The sequence below is a fragment of the Anser anser genome (genome assembly GCF_964211835.1).
Source record: "Anser anser genome assembly, contig: HAP1_SCAFFOLD_134, whole genome shotgun sequence".
NCBI lineage: Eukaryota > Metazoa > Chordata > Aves > Anseriformes > Anatidae > Anser > Anser anser.
In genome coordinates this window covers 81,666-96,878 of record NW_028153844.1, presented here as the reverse complement: position 1 = coordinate 96,878, position 15,213 = coordinate 81,666, and the positions used below count along the sequence as shown (strand labels likewise).

Here is a 15,213-nt window from a genome sequence, read left to right as displayed (position 1 = left end):
TCCTTCCCTAATGCATTTTTTGGAGTGCAAAAATATTTTGTTCCCTTCTTGCTCTTCTCTCCAGGACAAAGGCAGAATAGCCAACTGGAAAGTTAGACCAGGGAGGTCAGTTTGTTCCGTACTGAGAAAGACAAGTCTGTAAAACAAACTAGGCAGGTTTTCTTTGGACTAGTTATCTTCCTTCAGCAAAGGCAAAGTTTATGACACTTGTTGGCATGTATTTCCAGACCCCCAGCTACCGTGACTGTAGTGCATCTGTAATTCTTTTGTACAAAAAGAGTTCAAAATCTCGTAACGCAAAAACTTTACTAGCACCCTGGAGAAAAAAGAAATCTAAAAATCTTGCCAACTTCTATTACAGACCTGCTGAGTGCACCAGAGTTACTCATTTTTATTCAGGCTTTCAGGGGCTAGTTCAGTTGGTTTCTGTTCAGCACTTGGATCGCCATATTGGCAGATGTCAGTTTAAAAAAAAAAAAAAAGCTTTGGAGATCTTTTTTAAAATGAGACTGCTTTTTATGGCATTTAGGGCTGTGAGGTATCCTTGGTTTTTGCTTTCTTCCCATTCCTTAGACCAGATCCATTCATATCCTGAACAGCGTTCTGGGTCTGTTCAGGAAAATGGAAGGCAACAAGCAAAATGATGAGCTCCTTGGGCATTCAAAAGAGCTCAGTCTGGAAAAGATTTCAAGTCCAACTTCCATGCTAAGGAGCACCAGTAATTTTTAGAAGTAGATGCAGAGGAATCTGCATGGCACTAAGTGTGTTTCTGAAGGTGCTAAAGGTCAGAAGTGACGATTCCTCTCAATACTAAAGAAGAGAAGGAAACCTTGCACTTAACTACTGTTTTTATTCCCTTTGTCAAGCAGTCAAAACCAACAACTAATACGGGAACCCAACTTTTCCCCTCTTTACTTTAGATTTGGGAAAATTCCCTGCCAAAATAATACTTCCTGGAAAATTCACTAGTGTTTGTGTGAGTAAAAGGTTCCAACCTTTTATTATTAATTTGTAAGAACTATTTCATCCGCTTTTGTCCAGAAGAGTCAGAAATAATTTGCACAGAAATGTGCAGCATTTTAATGAAAGGATTCAGAATCACTCTAATTTGAACTTTATCTGGTCTGGTTGCAGGTTTTATGACATTTAGTGTCTTAAAAAAAAAATCAAAATATCTGACTTCACATCAGAAAAAAAAAACCTGCTTGTGGCTAAATAAAATCTGTTGCAGCTCTGGTCATTGAAAAATCATTGGCTGTTAAATTGGACCTAAGTCATCTTTTCTAACCTTTCATGATCTTGCAGCAATGGATGATGATGGATATATGGATTAGGGAACAGCACGTGATGGCAAACCTGTGGTATTTGCTACAGCGCAGAAAGAAAACAAATTGCTTCCAAAAAATCAAACTAATTCAAAATTCTTGGTATCATGCAGCCATGCCACTGGCAAAGTGAGCATTGCCCTGCCTCTCAAAGCTTGCTGTATCCTTGATCTGCTGTCTTCCTGCTGTTAATTGATTGCAAGTCTACGTGTCTGATCAGGGCTACGAGTTGTTCTCGATATGGATACCATACGACATATACTGTGCACGCTTGTGTGTATAGATATGTTTATCCTGTATGCATGTACATATTTGATCTGGATAGGCTGGAGCGATGGGCTGAGGTCAACTGTATGAAGATCAACAAGGCCAAGTGCCGGGTCCTGCACCTGGGGCGCAACAACCCCAAGCAGAGCTACAGGCTGGGAGATGAGTGGCTGGAAAGCTGCCTGGCCGAGAAGGACCTGGGAGTGTTGGTTGACAGTCGGCTGAATATGAGCCAGCAGTGTGCCCAGGTGGCCAAGAAGGCCAACAGCATCCTGGCCTGTATAAGAAGCAGTGTGGCCAGCAGGTCTAGGGAAGTGATTGTGCCCCTGTACTCGGCTCTGGTGAGGCCGCACCTTGAGTACTGTGTTCAGTTTTGGGCCCCTCGCTACAGGAAGGACATGGACGTGCTCGAGCGAGTCCAGAGAAGGGCGACCAAGCTGGTGAGGGGTCTGGAGAACAAGTCTTACGAGGAGCGGCTGAGGGAGCTGGGCTTGTTCAGCCTGGAGAAGAGGAGGCTCAGGGGCGACCTCATCGCTCTCTACAGTTACCTTAAAGGAGGCTGTAAAGAGGTGGGGGTTGGTCTGTTCTCCTACGTGCCTGGTGACAGGACGAGGGGGAATGGGCAAAAGTTGCGACAGGGGAGTTTTAGGTTGGATGTTAGGAAGTACTTCTTTACCGAAAGGGTTATTAAGCATTGGAACGGGCTGCCCAGGGAGGTGGTGGAGTCACCATCCCTGGAGGTCTTTAAAAGACGTTTAGATGTAGAGCTTAGCGATATGGTTTAGTGGAGTACTTAGTGTTAGGTCGGAGGTTGGACTCGATGATCTTGAGGTCTCTTCCAACCTAGAAATCCGTGATACTGTGTGATACATACGTATGCCTATTTGTGTGCTGGCCCCCAGATCACTCATGGTATAAAGCATTGGCCTCGAAGGCATACTCATCAAAATATTTGGTAGATCCTCCATTTTTTTCTAGTTCCCTCAAAATGAGAGAGTTTTTACGCGCTCTCTGTGTCAAAAAGGCAAAACTTCTGATTTCCACTGTCGCTCTCGCTAACTTTCTATCACTCACTCCTCGTGTGTGTGTCTAAACACATATGTGTGTATGCGTATGCACATTTGTGTATTTCTGTGCACTGGTGTGTTTTTTGCTGTACAGGTAATAAAGACGGGGAAAGGTTTTAGTGTTTTCTTAATAGGTGAAGAAATCTTGAAGACCAGAGATTGGAACATACTGAATTTTGAATTAAAAAAAAAAAAAAAAGTCAAATTTTCTGGCTGTGGAAGATGGAGCCTCATTTTTGCAGCCACTTTGAATCACGAGTTCATCTCTAAATGCACTGGGTTTTTTTGTTTTCGTTTTGTTTTGTGTTTTTTTTTTTTTGGTTTTTATTTTTTGAAGAGCTAACTAACCCTGGCTGTCTCCAGTCTGAGAGAGTGTTCAGATGGACTTGCTTCCTCCATTAGTTATAAGCTGTTTAAAAGCACATCCTATGTTTGAATTGTGGATGAGAGGCTCCCTTGGCAAAGTGAGGAGGCAAATTCTTCCTACCCCTTTATCATTAATTCACGGATTCAGTGTTGGTTCGGCCTCCAGGAGAAGTTAACTGGAAGTCTTTGAAGATCGATAACTTTGCTGAGGTTGTCCAGGTAGGTGAACTCGAAGACCCACAGTGACTGGAACGTGCTATTTAATGCGTCATACTGCGTTCTGTAGAAGTTACTCGTAGCCATAGTTGATCATTGCCTTGCATGTATGATCAGGTGGTTTTTGAAGAAGTGACTCCATTTTCAGGCTTCCGGATGTGCTCCAAGGCATATTATTGAGGACGTGGAAGAGAACACTTGCTGACAAAGCTCCTGGCAGCTTTACAGAACTTTAGTTTAATATTGTGTTAGTTCCCGTAACAGCTGATTTCAAGGCATTGCTCTCCTCAAGAGACTAATTTGATGAACAGAAGAAAGCTGGAAAAATGCTTGTTACTCATTATTTTTCACTTGTTGGTACTTTCTTTAGGGTTACTTTTAAAAAGAAGATTTCACTGATCACAAGCCAGTGGAAGACTTTCAGCCCAAGCAAGGGTGAAGACAGCTCTCTCCAAGAGCAGAGGAAGTCCCTGTGGAGAGAACCCGAGCTTGTTATCAGAACTTGTCGGCATGTCTAAACAAGGAGACGATTGCTACTTCTATTTCTATTCTACCTGTACCAAGGTATGGCTGGGTTTCTTTTGCTTTGCTTTGCTTTGTTTTTTTGTTGTTTTTTTTTTTTTTTCATTTTTTTCAGGAAGGGGTAGAGTAGGAGGAGGAGGCACACTGGTCTTTGGTTAACGTGATAACCAGATAGATTCTGAATTCAATCGTGGCAACCTGAGGCAGTAGCATGGACGTTTTTGAGGTTGTACTATATTTTCCTTGTTGGTTTCCTTTTGGTTACAGGGAGACAACTGTTCCTTCCGCCACTGTGAAGCTGCTCTGGGGAACGAGACAGTCTGCACGCTGTGGCAGGAGGGTCGTTGTTTCAGGAATGTCTGCCGATTCAGACACATGGAAATCGATGTGAGTGCCTAAAGATGTGTTCTCAAAATAAATCAACAAAAGCATTTTTCAGTGCTGTAGGTGTGCTGATTGTGCTTTTGCAGGACAGAGTCCTTTGCTTTGGAATTACACTGGTTTCTGTTAGCAGGGGAGGGGGTGGGAGGAAGGAGAGGGAAATAAAATCAATGCCTTAGGTATGTCTTAGCAAGATTTTCTTTTATTAGACGCCGACAGTATTTTCTCAACAGATGCAGAATAACCGCTAACTAGACTGCTCAAACCTGCTGGAGCAGGGGGGTAATAAACAGGCTGTACTAGCCTCCTGAGAGCAGGCTTGATAATGATCTATCAGGTCTCTTGTGTCCCGGAGTCCTTCAGATAATGCTGTTCTAGCTGCCTGGGCTAGGAAGCAGTGGGGAAAGTTAAAGGTGCAGAAGAACGAAGTCTCCGAGAAGTAGTTCTGGATAGAGTTAACGTAGGCAATTTAAGATGTTCTTTTTCCCTCTGAATAATCCTAGTATAATCCTAGGTGTATTAGTTTAACCCACCCTAAACTGATGTCTGAGAGTGCCTGTCTTCTCAAACTGAATGATGACAAGGCTAAACGTGCATAGTGGTTACAGCTTCTGCAAACTTTGTGAATATGCCCGGAAATACTATACTTCCGTGATAAACTGACCTTTGGAATGATGTTTCAGCACTGTATTGTGACAGCCCTATCGCTGTCGTGACCTGGAACTGTGCATCTCTTTGCAAACCTTAGGTGCATGTTATCACGAGCTTGTCTTTCTTTCTGTCTTCAGAAAAAGCGCGCTGAGATTCCCTGCTACTGGGAGAAGCAGCCAGTGGGCTGTCAGAAAGCCAACTGTGCTTTTCATCACGCAAAGGGACGTTACATCGATGGCGTCTTCTTACCACCAAGCAAGAGTGAGTTTAGGTCCTTTTTCTTTAAGTATTGAAGAATTAATTTTGCATATTACTTAGTGGGTGCCAATAGTGTAGGAGACATCAGGTAACCGTTCATTTGTGAGTGCAGGAAAAGGTCTGCAGTCCTAGGTGGTCAGCTAAACCGAGTGTACTGCTGCTGTACTGCTGGTATTTGTTTTCTGCTTTCATGCTCAGCTTCTCTCTGCTTTGTGTGATATTTGCCTTGCAGTTTGCTTTCTGTTGTTTCGTCTTCTGCTGGGTGGTAGGGAGATGTGTTGTTGTTTGAAGGCAAGTCATTGTTCACGGTGTAAACAGTGGCGGGATGGGCAAAAGGAGATGCTGCATTCATTGCCTGTGCAGGTTATCTGCCTTAGCTACCATCTTCGTGCATTGTGGTCAAAGTTTTAAACTGCCATATTACTGATGATCCTCCTCTTCCTCTAGCTACACTGCCAAGTCCGCCTGAGTCCGCGGACGATGATTTGAAAGTGGCTCAGATGTCACTGCAGCAAAACAAACTTTCTGTCCAGTCCAATCCCTCTCCATAGCTAAGGCGGGTGATGAAAGTGGAAAACTCGGAAAATGTCCCAAGCCCTACACACCCTCCAGTTGTAATCAATGCTGCAGATGATGATGAAGATGATGATGGTGAGCATGGTTTGGTTCTTGGAAGGAATTTGTGCTGTAAATGATTGTGTAAGTCTTTGGTTCTTGGAAGGAATTTGTGCTGTAAATGATTGTGTAAGTCTTTGGTTCTTGGAAGGAATTTGTGCTGTAAATGAATGTATAAATCACAGATGACCTGAGGTCTGACTAGCGATAGGGCAGGCAGTCCGCTCAGGTCACTGGTGGCTTTGTCTGGCAGTCAGTGGACAGAACCTGAAATGTTGGAGGAAAGCTTAGAACCACTCTTGGCTTTAGCTGGTCTGTTGTGTAAAGCTCTATGTGAAACTAGGAAGGAAATTCCTTTTTTTTTGTCTGAAGAGTAATATGTTGTGTAGTAGTTAAAGCTGCAGAGAGAATCTAGAGTCCTAGATGTTTTGTCCTAGGGTAGTCTACTTACGAGTTCATCAGGTCAGTGTAGCTGTATTAAAAAAAAAAAAAAAAAAACAACTTTTTTATAGGAACCATGGACTGAAGTGTCATTGCATGAGCTACATAATCACGAACAATCTGGCCTATGCATAACTGAATAGATTTTTCCCCTTCAGACCAGCTTTCTGCGGAAGGAGAAGAAACTAAAACTCCCGTCCAGCAACCAGCTGAGGAAGGCCAAAATGGATTACGGATGATTTCCACTCGGAAAGCCAGTGCTACTACTGCTAAACAAGGTATTCCAGCACCTGTAGTAGGATAAATCGGAAGGAGAACTTGACAATTAACTCAAAAGCAATGTGGCGTAAAAACACAACAGAATGTAGGGGTGCTGAATGGACTCGGTTATTTCCATGATCTCATTTCTCCCTGATACCATCATGTGCCCATTGGGTCAGAAAGTTGAACTCCTTTTCTTTCCTTTTGGAGAACAAAACAGGGTCACAGCATGGAGTTTAAATGGCTGCACGTGCAGCCTGGCAACCACTGTTGAAAGCCATATCTAACGATAGAGGGATCTAATATCACGTAAATGGATTAAAATTAAAACTACAGTTTTTACCCTGAAGGGTGAAAGGAGGGGCAAAATGCCATTGATTCTATGGTTGTTTCACTTGTGAGGAGTGTTGACAGGCTTTATTCTAAATACTTCTGAAAGTTCCTGAGCACTAAGAAGCCTGAGGATCTGTGGTCCTCAGTGAGTGCCTCTAAGCCTTAGTCTCATTAACTGTTTTCTGTTTTCAGAGGACGGTCTGAATTTTGGAATAAAAACACTTGAAGAAATCAAATTGCAGAAAATGAAGGAAAAAACTAAGAGACACGGTGGTGAGTTAATATTCCCTGCTTCCTTACCCGGTTCACCTTCATCCTGTGTGATGATTTTTCTTTCAAAAAAAAACTCTTCCAGTAATACCGGGTAGCTGGCTATGCTTTGGTGAATCCAACTATTTTGCCAAAGAAGTGAAATTTGATTGGCTTCAGAATGGCAGGTGATGGTGGCTGGGAGCTGCTTGAGGGATAGACTTCCATGTTTAGCTGGGGGCATCGAGCAACCTGATTCTCAGCCAGCTGGTATTCTAGATGGGAATTCCAAGGGCAACCAGAGGCAAATTAGTCACCTCTCTTATTTGCATGCTCTGGTCACTGTATGTTTGACAGTAATGAATAATTAAAGTTTTTTGTTCTTCGTGATAGTTTTTTCTGTTTGGTAAACTTCCTTATGTTTTGCTTGCTCTGAGCAGAAGGTCCTTCAAGATCTTCTCTTCCTCCCGTCGATTCTATGATTTTTCCTGCTCCGGAAAAGGAAAATGTCCGGACAGTGGTGAGAACTGTGACACTGTCTACAGAGGAAGGTAATAATTCATGCTTTTGTTTTGATTTCATTACTCCTAAACTGGAAGGTTAAGCAAGAAGGAAGGCAATTCACCCCTGTTAGCCTCCTGGTGCTGCCGCCTTCTGTTCAAAACATGCTTTTATGCTGAAAGTCCCTGGTTGTACTGGAAAGCTTTGGTGCTCAGGTTAAGTGCAGTAGCAGGAGAAAGAAAAAAATGTGTCAGTATGCAAATAGGGGGATAACTGAAAAACAGGAGAGTAACGAGAAGAAAGAGCTCTAGAGGACAGTGCTATGTAAGAAGCAATTTCTGAAGCTTTAAAGAGGCTGACAGTGGCACGTGTGGACAGTAGTGCGATAGGAGTCTGTGTATAAATTATATTGTTTAGAGTTGTGCAAATTCCTTTGAAAGGGAAAGAAGTGAAGAAGTACTTCTACTCATAGACATTCACCTTAGAAAGGAATATTTCTCAGCATTTGTACCTAATAATATTCTGCTTGCTTATGCAGCTCTGTTCTGCACAAAGTATAGCTGTCAAGCAGACTCAGATTCATTCTCGACTACATTCAGCTGGAATTTGAGGCAAACACTGAGACTATGGATACTTTTTCTAAGTTAATTATAGTTGAAATGTGAGTTTGTGTGGTTTAGCTGTCAAAACAGTGCCTTGCTGGTTTTTTTTTGGACATGGGCTAACAGTATACTATTTCTATTGGCTACTGGTTTCTATGAAATAGAAAAATTTTACTTTTGTTTTAGGGGAGGAACCTGTGGTTCGACTAGATCTTGCTGAGAAACAAGGAAAACGGAAAGCCTCCGTGGGTAAGAACTTTTTATGAGCTGTTATTTAGGTGCCGCCTTCTCTATATGACTGCATTGAAGAGTATTTTTGACGTATGAGAGGAAAATGCATTGCAGTGGAGATCTGTGTTGACTGCAGAAATGGCAAAAAAACCATTTAGCAGCTGAAAGGCAATTTTATGAAAATATGCTTGAAAAATAGAAGCTTGTGGTTGACTGTTCTCAAATCTTCCTGCAAAGAAATGTTCTTAAAATATTCCTTGTTTTCTCTGTCTGAAGCTGATGTAAGCGCCCTTCCGGTGAAGCGCAGCCTTGCTGAAAGGCTGGGGAAGAAGGTGGAGGTTCCGGGAAATGCTGACAAAGCACCAAAGAGAGGTACAGCTACTAAACAGGCATCTGGATGTGATTCACGGGTTTTGTATTTAGGCTTTCTGTTTGTCCTTTTCCTGCGATGTTTCTTTTTGCATGTTGGCTGAGGTCTTAATCACCGGGATTCAAAGTTACCTTTCCTGCCTTGTTTTCGAATGTGAACACAAAGTTGACGTTTATGCAGCCTCCCTAATTTGGTCTTTTTCTGTTTTGCAGTTCAAGTTCCCAAGTCTGTGAAGGAGAGGCTAGGATTACCTTCTCAACGGACTAGTGCTGCGAAAGGTAACAACTGGCTATTAAATATACTTTCTCCTTCTTCCTTTCCGTGAACTTAGACTGTTTTCATACAGCCCTAAAAAGGAATTCAAATGAAAACAAAGAACTGATTCCTCTTGCTTGAGTGCTGAAGCTCTTCTGACAGCCACTATCAGAAATCTGCCTCTAGGTGTGTGTTTATTTTCCGCTTGTGCCTTGTCAAGGTTTTAAGCTGCTTCTGTGAACCATCATATACAATTAGAATAGAGCCACTGCCGGGAGCAGGAATTTGAAATGCAGTCTGAAAAAGTAATCAAGTAAACTAGCATTTCTGTGTAGCAACTCTCTCTGGATAGGGCTGGTCTTCAAAATACAACAAGTGGCTCAGAGGAGGAGGAGAATGTTAGGCTATTGTCCTAAGATGCGGTATTGGGAACGCTCAGGCTTAGTTTTCCTTAGTACTGTGACAAATTTTGGAGACTTAAACTATTGTTGGACTCTCTTTAAATGTTGGTGCTTCTCATTTCTTGATGATGACAGGGAAGGCTGCTAAGCCAAAGGGAGAGATCCATGTGAAAACACTGGAGGAAATCCGTCGTGAGAGAGCTCTTCAGAGACGAGAATGTCAAGCCAAAGCCCAGGCTGAATGGCATGGTAAAACCAAAGATCCCAGCGCAGGGGCAAAAATTGAGGGTGAGCCCAAGAAGCAGAGCGTGCTCACTCTTTCCGGGCCCAGCAAAGTGCAGTCGAAGGAGCCGGCAGGTAAAGCCAAGCCAGAAGGAGAAGTGCGTGTTAAAACCCTGGAAGAAATAAAGCGCGAGAAAGCTCTGCGGATGCAGCAGAGTGGAGGAAATGTGCCAGCTCCCCCAGCACAACCTGGACCTGCCCCAGCTGGGCAGAAATCGTTATGGAACACAAAGCTATCAGGTAATAAGATGCTTTAATACCTGCCCCGGTGAGGTGCTTCCCATATTGAGCAAGTTCCGTTTGCTCAGGATCTGCTTTGCTTTTTCCTTCAATGCAGAGGATAAAAGAGTTTAAGGCTACAAAGTTCAAAGGCAAAGAAGGGCCAGAACATGCAACCATGTCTGTTTTCGTTAATTACGTGATGGTATTCTGTATTTCCCACTAGAAAATTAACACATTGAGGGGCTTTTTAGTCTAATTTTGGTATTCTGTTTTTTTCTGCCATCTGTTTACGGTATGAAGTCCTCCCTGCGTTGAGTTCAAGTTCACCTTCCTCTTTGGCATGTGTTGCTTAACTTGACACGTGTATGTGTTTGTAAAGCATGCATCAGCGTCTTAATGTGGGGGGCCAGTTTCTGTCAAAAATGACAGAGGATCAAAGGCCTCGTTGTTAAGATTATATCAACTTTGTAAAATGAGATTGTGTGAGGGAGATAAGGAGGGCTTAAAGGCTGCATGCACTGCACATTGTAGCCTTTCTCTCTGTCTCATGGGACACGAGGAAATAAACACACAAAGAAAACAAGTACCCAGCCTTCTTTCGTTTCTTCTCCTGCCAGCCAGATGTTAGGTCAGGAATGGGAGACTAGAATATGACTCTACAAATTTGGATTTTGTAGAACAACTTAATAGATTTTGTGGGACATCACTGCAGGGGAGAGGAAGCTGGTACAACAGTTGCATACACTCTCTTGTCTTACTATACCTGCTGCTTTTCCTTTCCTAGAGGGAGCAAGACTTTAAATACAAAAGCTGTCAACATTTGTGAATCTTACTAGACTTCATACAACGTCTTAGAGTATTGCTTGCACTTGGGATCGCTCTGTGTCTGAGTTTCCCTCGTCCTGGATTATGATTTACTGTAGCTATTCAGTTCCTTTGTTCCTTTGTATGGATTGTTGGTAGACGGAGTTTACTATGTGGAAGATATTGCTGAGAATCCAGGCAATGGCAGTGTACTTCTGCTGGCCAAATACAGTTAACTGTGTAGACGGGCCGTGGAAATGAGGAAGAGAACGTGGATTTTTCATGAGGCAGAGCAAGACTGTATCAGTTCTCTCTTCCTTTTACTCTAGCCAACTTTAACATGTTTGCGAAGCCTTGGGATGGGAAAGTCGCTTCCCCCAAGAAGAAGGCACTGAAACGTAAGGCACCTGGCAGTTTTCCCTCTGCTGTAGCAGCTGTGAAGCCACGGACTGCCTCTGACGCTGACACAATGGGACCTCCAGCCAAAAAAGCAGCTATGGTAAGGACAGGGGCTAATGCAGAAATGGATCCCTTGTAAAATTTACACCCTCCTCTAGGAGAAAAGATGGAAAACTCAAAAGTTCTACAGGCTTTCTGTTTCCTTTTAAATCCAGTAGCTGCCTACAGAATTCTTGTAGTACCCTTCCATATTTATTAGATTAATGGCACTATTTACTTAGTCCTCTGTGATTCTGTGATTTCTCTGGTGTGGAGGATTTTGTCCATTAATGCTGTGTTCTTAAAAGACACAAGATCATTAGTAACCTCCACGTGAATATTAACTTTCTTCAGGAGCACCTTGGTTTTGTATTTTGGCTAAGGCTCCGCAATGCCAGAGGAGAAGCAGCATGGAGGAAAAAGCTAGTAAGGAATCTTTTACCCATGAGTCCTAAATACTGTTTTGCTGCTTTCTAGGCTGTTCCAGCCACGCTGGAGCACGTCCCAGCCACCAGACTTGAAGAAAATCCCCAAAACAGGTGATGACCACAACTTGTTCTTTTTCTCAATCGGTGTATATCCCCAGTGAAACATAAGTTCTGTCACACGTGGGGAAAAAAGGAGGGTTCTGAGATAATTAAAGCCCAAATCCATCAGAGGAATAAGTCACGTGAAATGACTTTCTAGCAGCTAGCAGGAATGCTTAATTAGACTTACTTTCTTTAAATGCTGCAAGTCGGTACAGCTTTCCAGTGACTTCTTGCTCTGTCTGAATACCTAAATGAGGATGAGGTGAAGTTCTCCTACTTCCTCGTGAGGTGATAAATGATGAGTAGTGTCCTCTGCCTTTTGGTCCTCAAGAATGCCACCCGAACAAACATACAAGGTGACAAGAGTGCAGGGAGAGCAGAGGGAAGTGATGGCTGCAGATCAGCTTCCTGTAGTGGGGAGCAAACTCTGCTGAGTGTGCCGTGGGAAAAATGACTAACTTAGCAAACAGATATTTGCAGATGGAGACTTCTTACCATTTTTACAGGAAAATTAAGCAAGGTGGCAAAGTGCCTCTTGCTACAACAATTGAACCATCTTTGCTAGACTCCAGGTGCTCTGGCTTCACAGAGAAACCCCCAAACTGAAAAATGTACCTGCTAATATATTGGGCTCTAAATGTAGCCCTGGGTTAATTGAATAACAATCCCTGGGTAAGATTGAAGTGCAGGAGGGGTTGGCTACGGTTTTAAGAGCCGGTTTGCAGAAAAGGGATTTCCCGTTAAGAAATGGCATATACTGATTGTTCTCTTCCTTGCTCTGCCAAGACCTGAAGCACATCTTGGAAGCCAGGCAGAATCTGTGGAGCCAATGGAGTTCTCAAGCTCGACTTCAGCTTCTTCCCAGCTAGAAGAAGCAAGGACACGCCGGCTGAGTTCCACAGGCAACGCGCCCGTATCTGTAGACGAGGATTTAGAGACGCTACTTTGGGAACTCTCAGACGGCATACTGGAAGCCGAGCTCGACTTGGACCCAGGGAAGGATGAGGATGACCTCCTCCTTGAGCTTTCCAAGATGATTGATGATTGAACTGCATAGTCCTATGGTATATTAAAAAAAACAAACAAACAAAAAAAAAATACAACTCTTCTTCTTGTTGGATACCCCGAGGTGATCCTTTTTCGAACTGAGGCTTTGCAATGAGACTTAAAGCACAGTTGGAACTGGTAGAAATTGGCAGGATCTGCACTCAGTTGTCCTAAGTTTCCCTGCTGGTCAGAGTTAAGGTCTTGTGCATGGTTCCGTAACTATAGGTGGCTACCTTTGATATCAAGAGGACAAAGCACTTGTTTCTTTTGGCACAGAAAGATGTCCATCGGCACGCTGCGGTGGCTGTGAATTGACGTAGTGATGGAGCGATGCTCTGAAGGCTTAAACGGAAAGCTTCTTCCTTCCCCCCCGCCTTGGCACAGCTCGATGTTGGGCACATTGTGAAGCCTGGGTGTTCTGATTTCTCGGACAGTTGATACCCAAATCCCGGAGTTACTATGTCAACTCTTGACTTTTATTTGTGTATGCCATTGTTTTGACTGTAATCTTTTCAGATGATGAAGCTGTAGGGGCGGGAGGGAGCAGAATAATTATTCTAGCGTTGTGGACCAAACATGCTGCCAGGAGTGGTGGTGGTGGGGTCAGCCCACCCGGCCTTACTTTCAATTATCAGGGATGATAAAATGGTGTGAAAAGCAGCAGCTCTGCGATACGGCTACGCTACCCCCACTCCCTTCTCTTGTGCTGTACCAAAGTTCCCCCAAGCTTTGGTTGGTGCTTTTTGCTGGTGACAGTAGGACTCCAGGGCGAGTAGTCGGGACTCTCCTGCAGTAACTGGGTCAATTAAGGGTTGGTTTAAGTGCCTCCTGGTTTTTAAAATTGCTCCCCTGAGCTGCTGGCTCTGCTGCCTGCTACAGCAAATGTTCGGGTGCCATCAGCGTCGCACTTGGGCGTGGGCACTGACCCTGCGGAGGAGAGCTGAGGCTCGCGTGTATTGTGTACCCTGCCGCCAGTGATCGTTTTCCCCTAGCAGATCTATTTTGAATCATTTCCCTAAATTTTAGAGGAACTTTAGGCTCTTTGTGCTATGATTTGTGAAGCTGTAGGGGCCCTCAGGCATTTGTTGCTAGCAGAGAAAAACCGCTTGTCGAATTTGTTGTAAATACTTTCTGTTTGGACAACAACGCCTGTGTGTGTGTGTGTGTGTGTGTGTGTGTACGTGCGTGCTTTGATGACCCCCTGCGACGCCCCAGCTCCGCGAGGGAAGCTTTGAAGCGGCTCTGGGAAAACCTCTGCGGAAGAAACTGCTGCTGGCGACTTGCGGAAAACGGACTCCACAATCAGTGAGATTGTAAAGTAGGTATGTTTATTCAGCGCTGGGCAGCACGGGAGGTCGTGGGCATGAAGATTGATGACTCTTCCTCGTCACCGCTAGTTGACCTCTTGTCTTTGCACAGACTCAGTTGCTCCTTGGCTCTTGTCCATCTGCAGGACCAGTTTCTCCCAGTTTCTTAAGATAGGCTCGCTCTCTTATTAGGAGACTGACCTTGGTAAGGGGCCCAAGGCTTCTTGCTTTAGTTAATTGGCACAATGCACCATAGTTAGCAAAGACACTAAGTAGCATCCTAGTTTAATGCCGTCAGCGCTCTATCTCTACTTGATAAGATTCTCCTAACTCCCTCTCTCACTGGAGCCCACGCAGCCCTCCGTCCTGCCGAAGGACTTCACGGGGACTTCTGCCGGCTCCGGGTGCCCGCACACAGACAGAAATGGCTTTGAGAGAAAACAATCAGGAGGAGGAGAGCTCAGAGACTGCGGCCGGCTTCGGCCACCTTCCCCTCGCTTTCCCTCTCCGTGTTCAAACCGAGCACTGTTCTGCCGTCAACCTTCGCTGCCTCTGCCCGCGGCGCTGGGCTTTCGCGTGTGCCATTGCTCCTCTACATATTTTATCCTTCCTTTTGTAAGGAATGGTCCAGCAATTCGTGTCACTAAGGGATTTGAAGGGTTAACATTGAGGCCCGGGTCTAGGTGATAAGAGAACAAAGGGGTTTTTAGGGAAAAGTGCTGACTACTGCAGGGGATGTTGCTAGAGTTTCTGAAATCCGGCGCAGAGGCTCCCAAACGAGGAGGAAGGGGGAGCTGAAGGACAATTGAAGGACAAAAGCCTGGGAGGAAGACAACCAGCATTCAGCCCGAGCAAGCCCCGAGAGACCACCAGAGACTGGTACGCAGGCGCCCCTGGGAGGGGTTTCGGATTCCGGAAACCAATTCTAATAACCCTGCCTCTTCTCGAAGTAGTAATGAATATGTATTAGCCTGGGAGCATCAAAACCAGCCGCCTTAAGTAACAGGTGTGCGTCCTGGGGGAGCAGAGACTCCCGGCGCACCCAGCGCTGCTTGCTTGCCTCTATTCGTTTAATAAATTGTAAACTTTGATTGTAATCCTATTTGGATTTATAACAGCCATTTATAACACTTTTTATATTTGTATTTTATTTAAGGCTGTCTTGCCCCCCTCCCCCCCCCAGCCTCGCTGCTCACCAATAAAGCTGGCGCAGGGACTCCTGCCTGCGACCATAGAGGCGCAGGGACTCCTGCCTGCGACCATAGAGACGC

The 15,213-nt window shown here is 44.4% G+C and overlaps 1 protein-coding gene across 1 annotated transcript; it reads left to right on the top strand.

Annotated features, from left to right (window-relative positions):
• Window positions 1-3,617: 3,617 nt before the first annotated feature.
• Window positions 3,618-13,703, top strand: LOC310891349 (zinc finger CCCH domain-containing protein 11A-like; the record flags this gene model as incomplete). The annotated part of the gene is made up of 11 exons (XM_083853610.1): window positions 3,618-3,805; window positions 4,031-4,150; window positions 4,933-5,056; window positions 6,268-6,387; window positions 6,896-6,976; window positions 7,393-7,503; window positions 8,242-8,304; window positions 8,563-8,658; window positions 8,869-8,934; window positions 9,448-9,761; window positions 13,698-13,703. The coding sequence occupies exons 1-11, from the start codon at window positions 3,752-3,754 to the stop codon at window positions 13,701-13,703; spliced, it is 1,155 nt and encodes a 384-aa protein (XP_083709736.1). The 5' UTR covers window positions 3,618-3,751.
• Window positions 13,704-15,213: the final 1,510 nt, after the last annotated feature.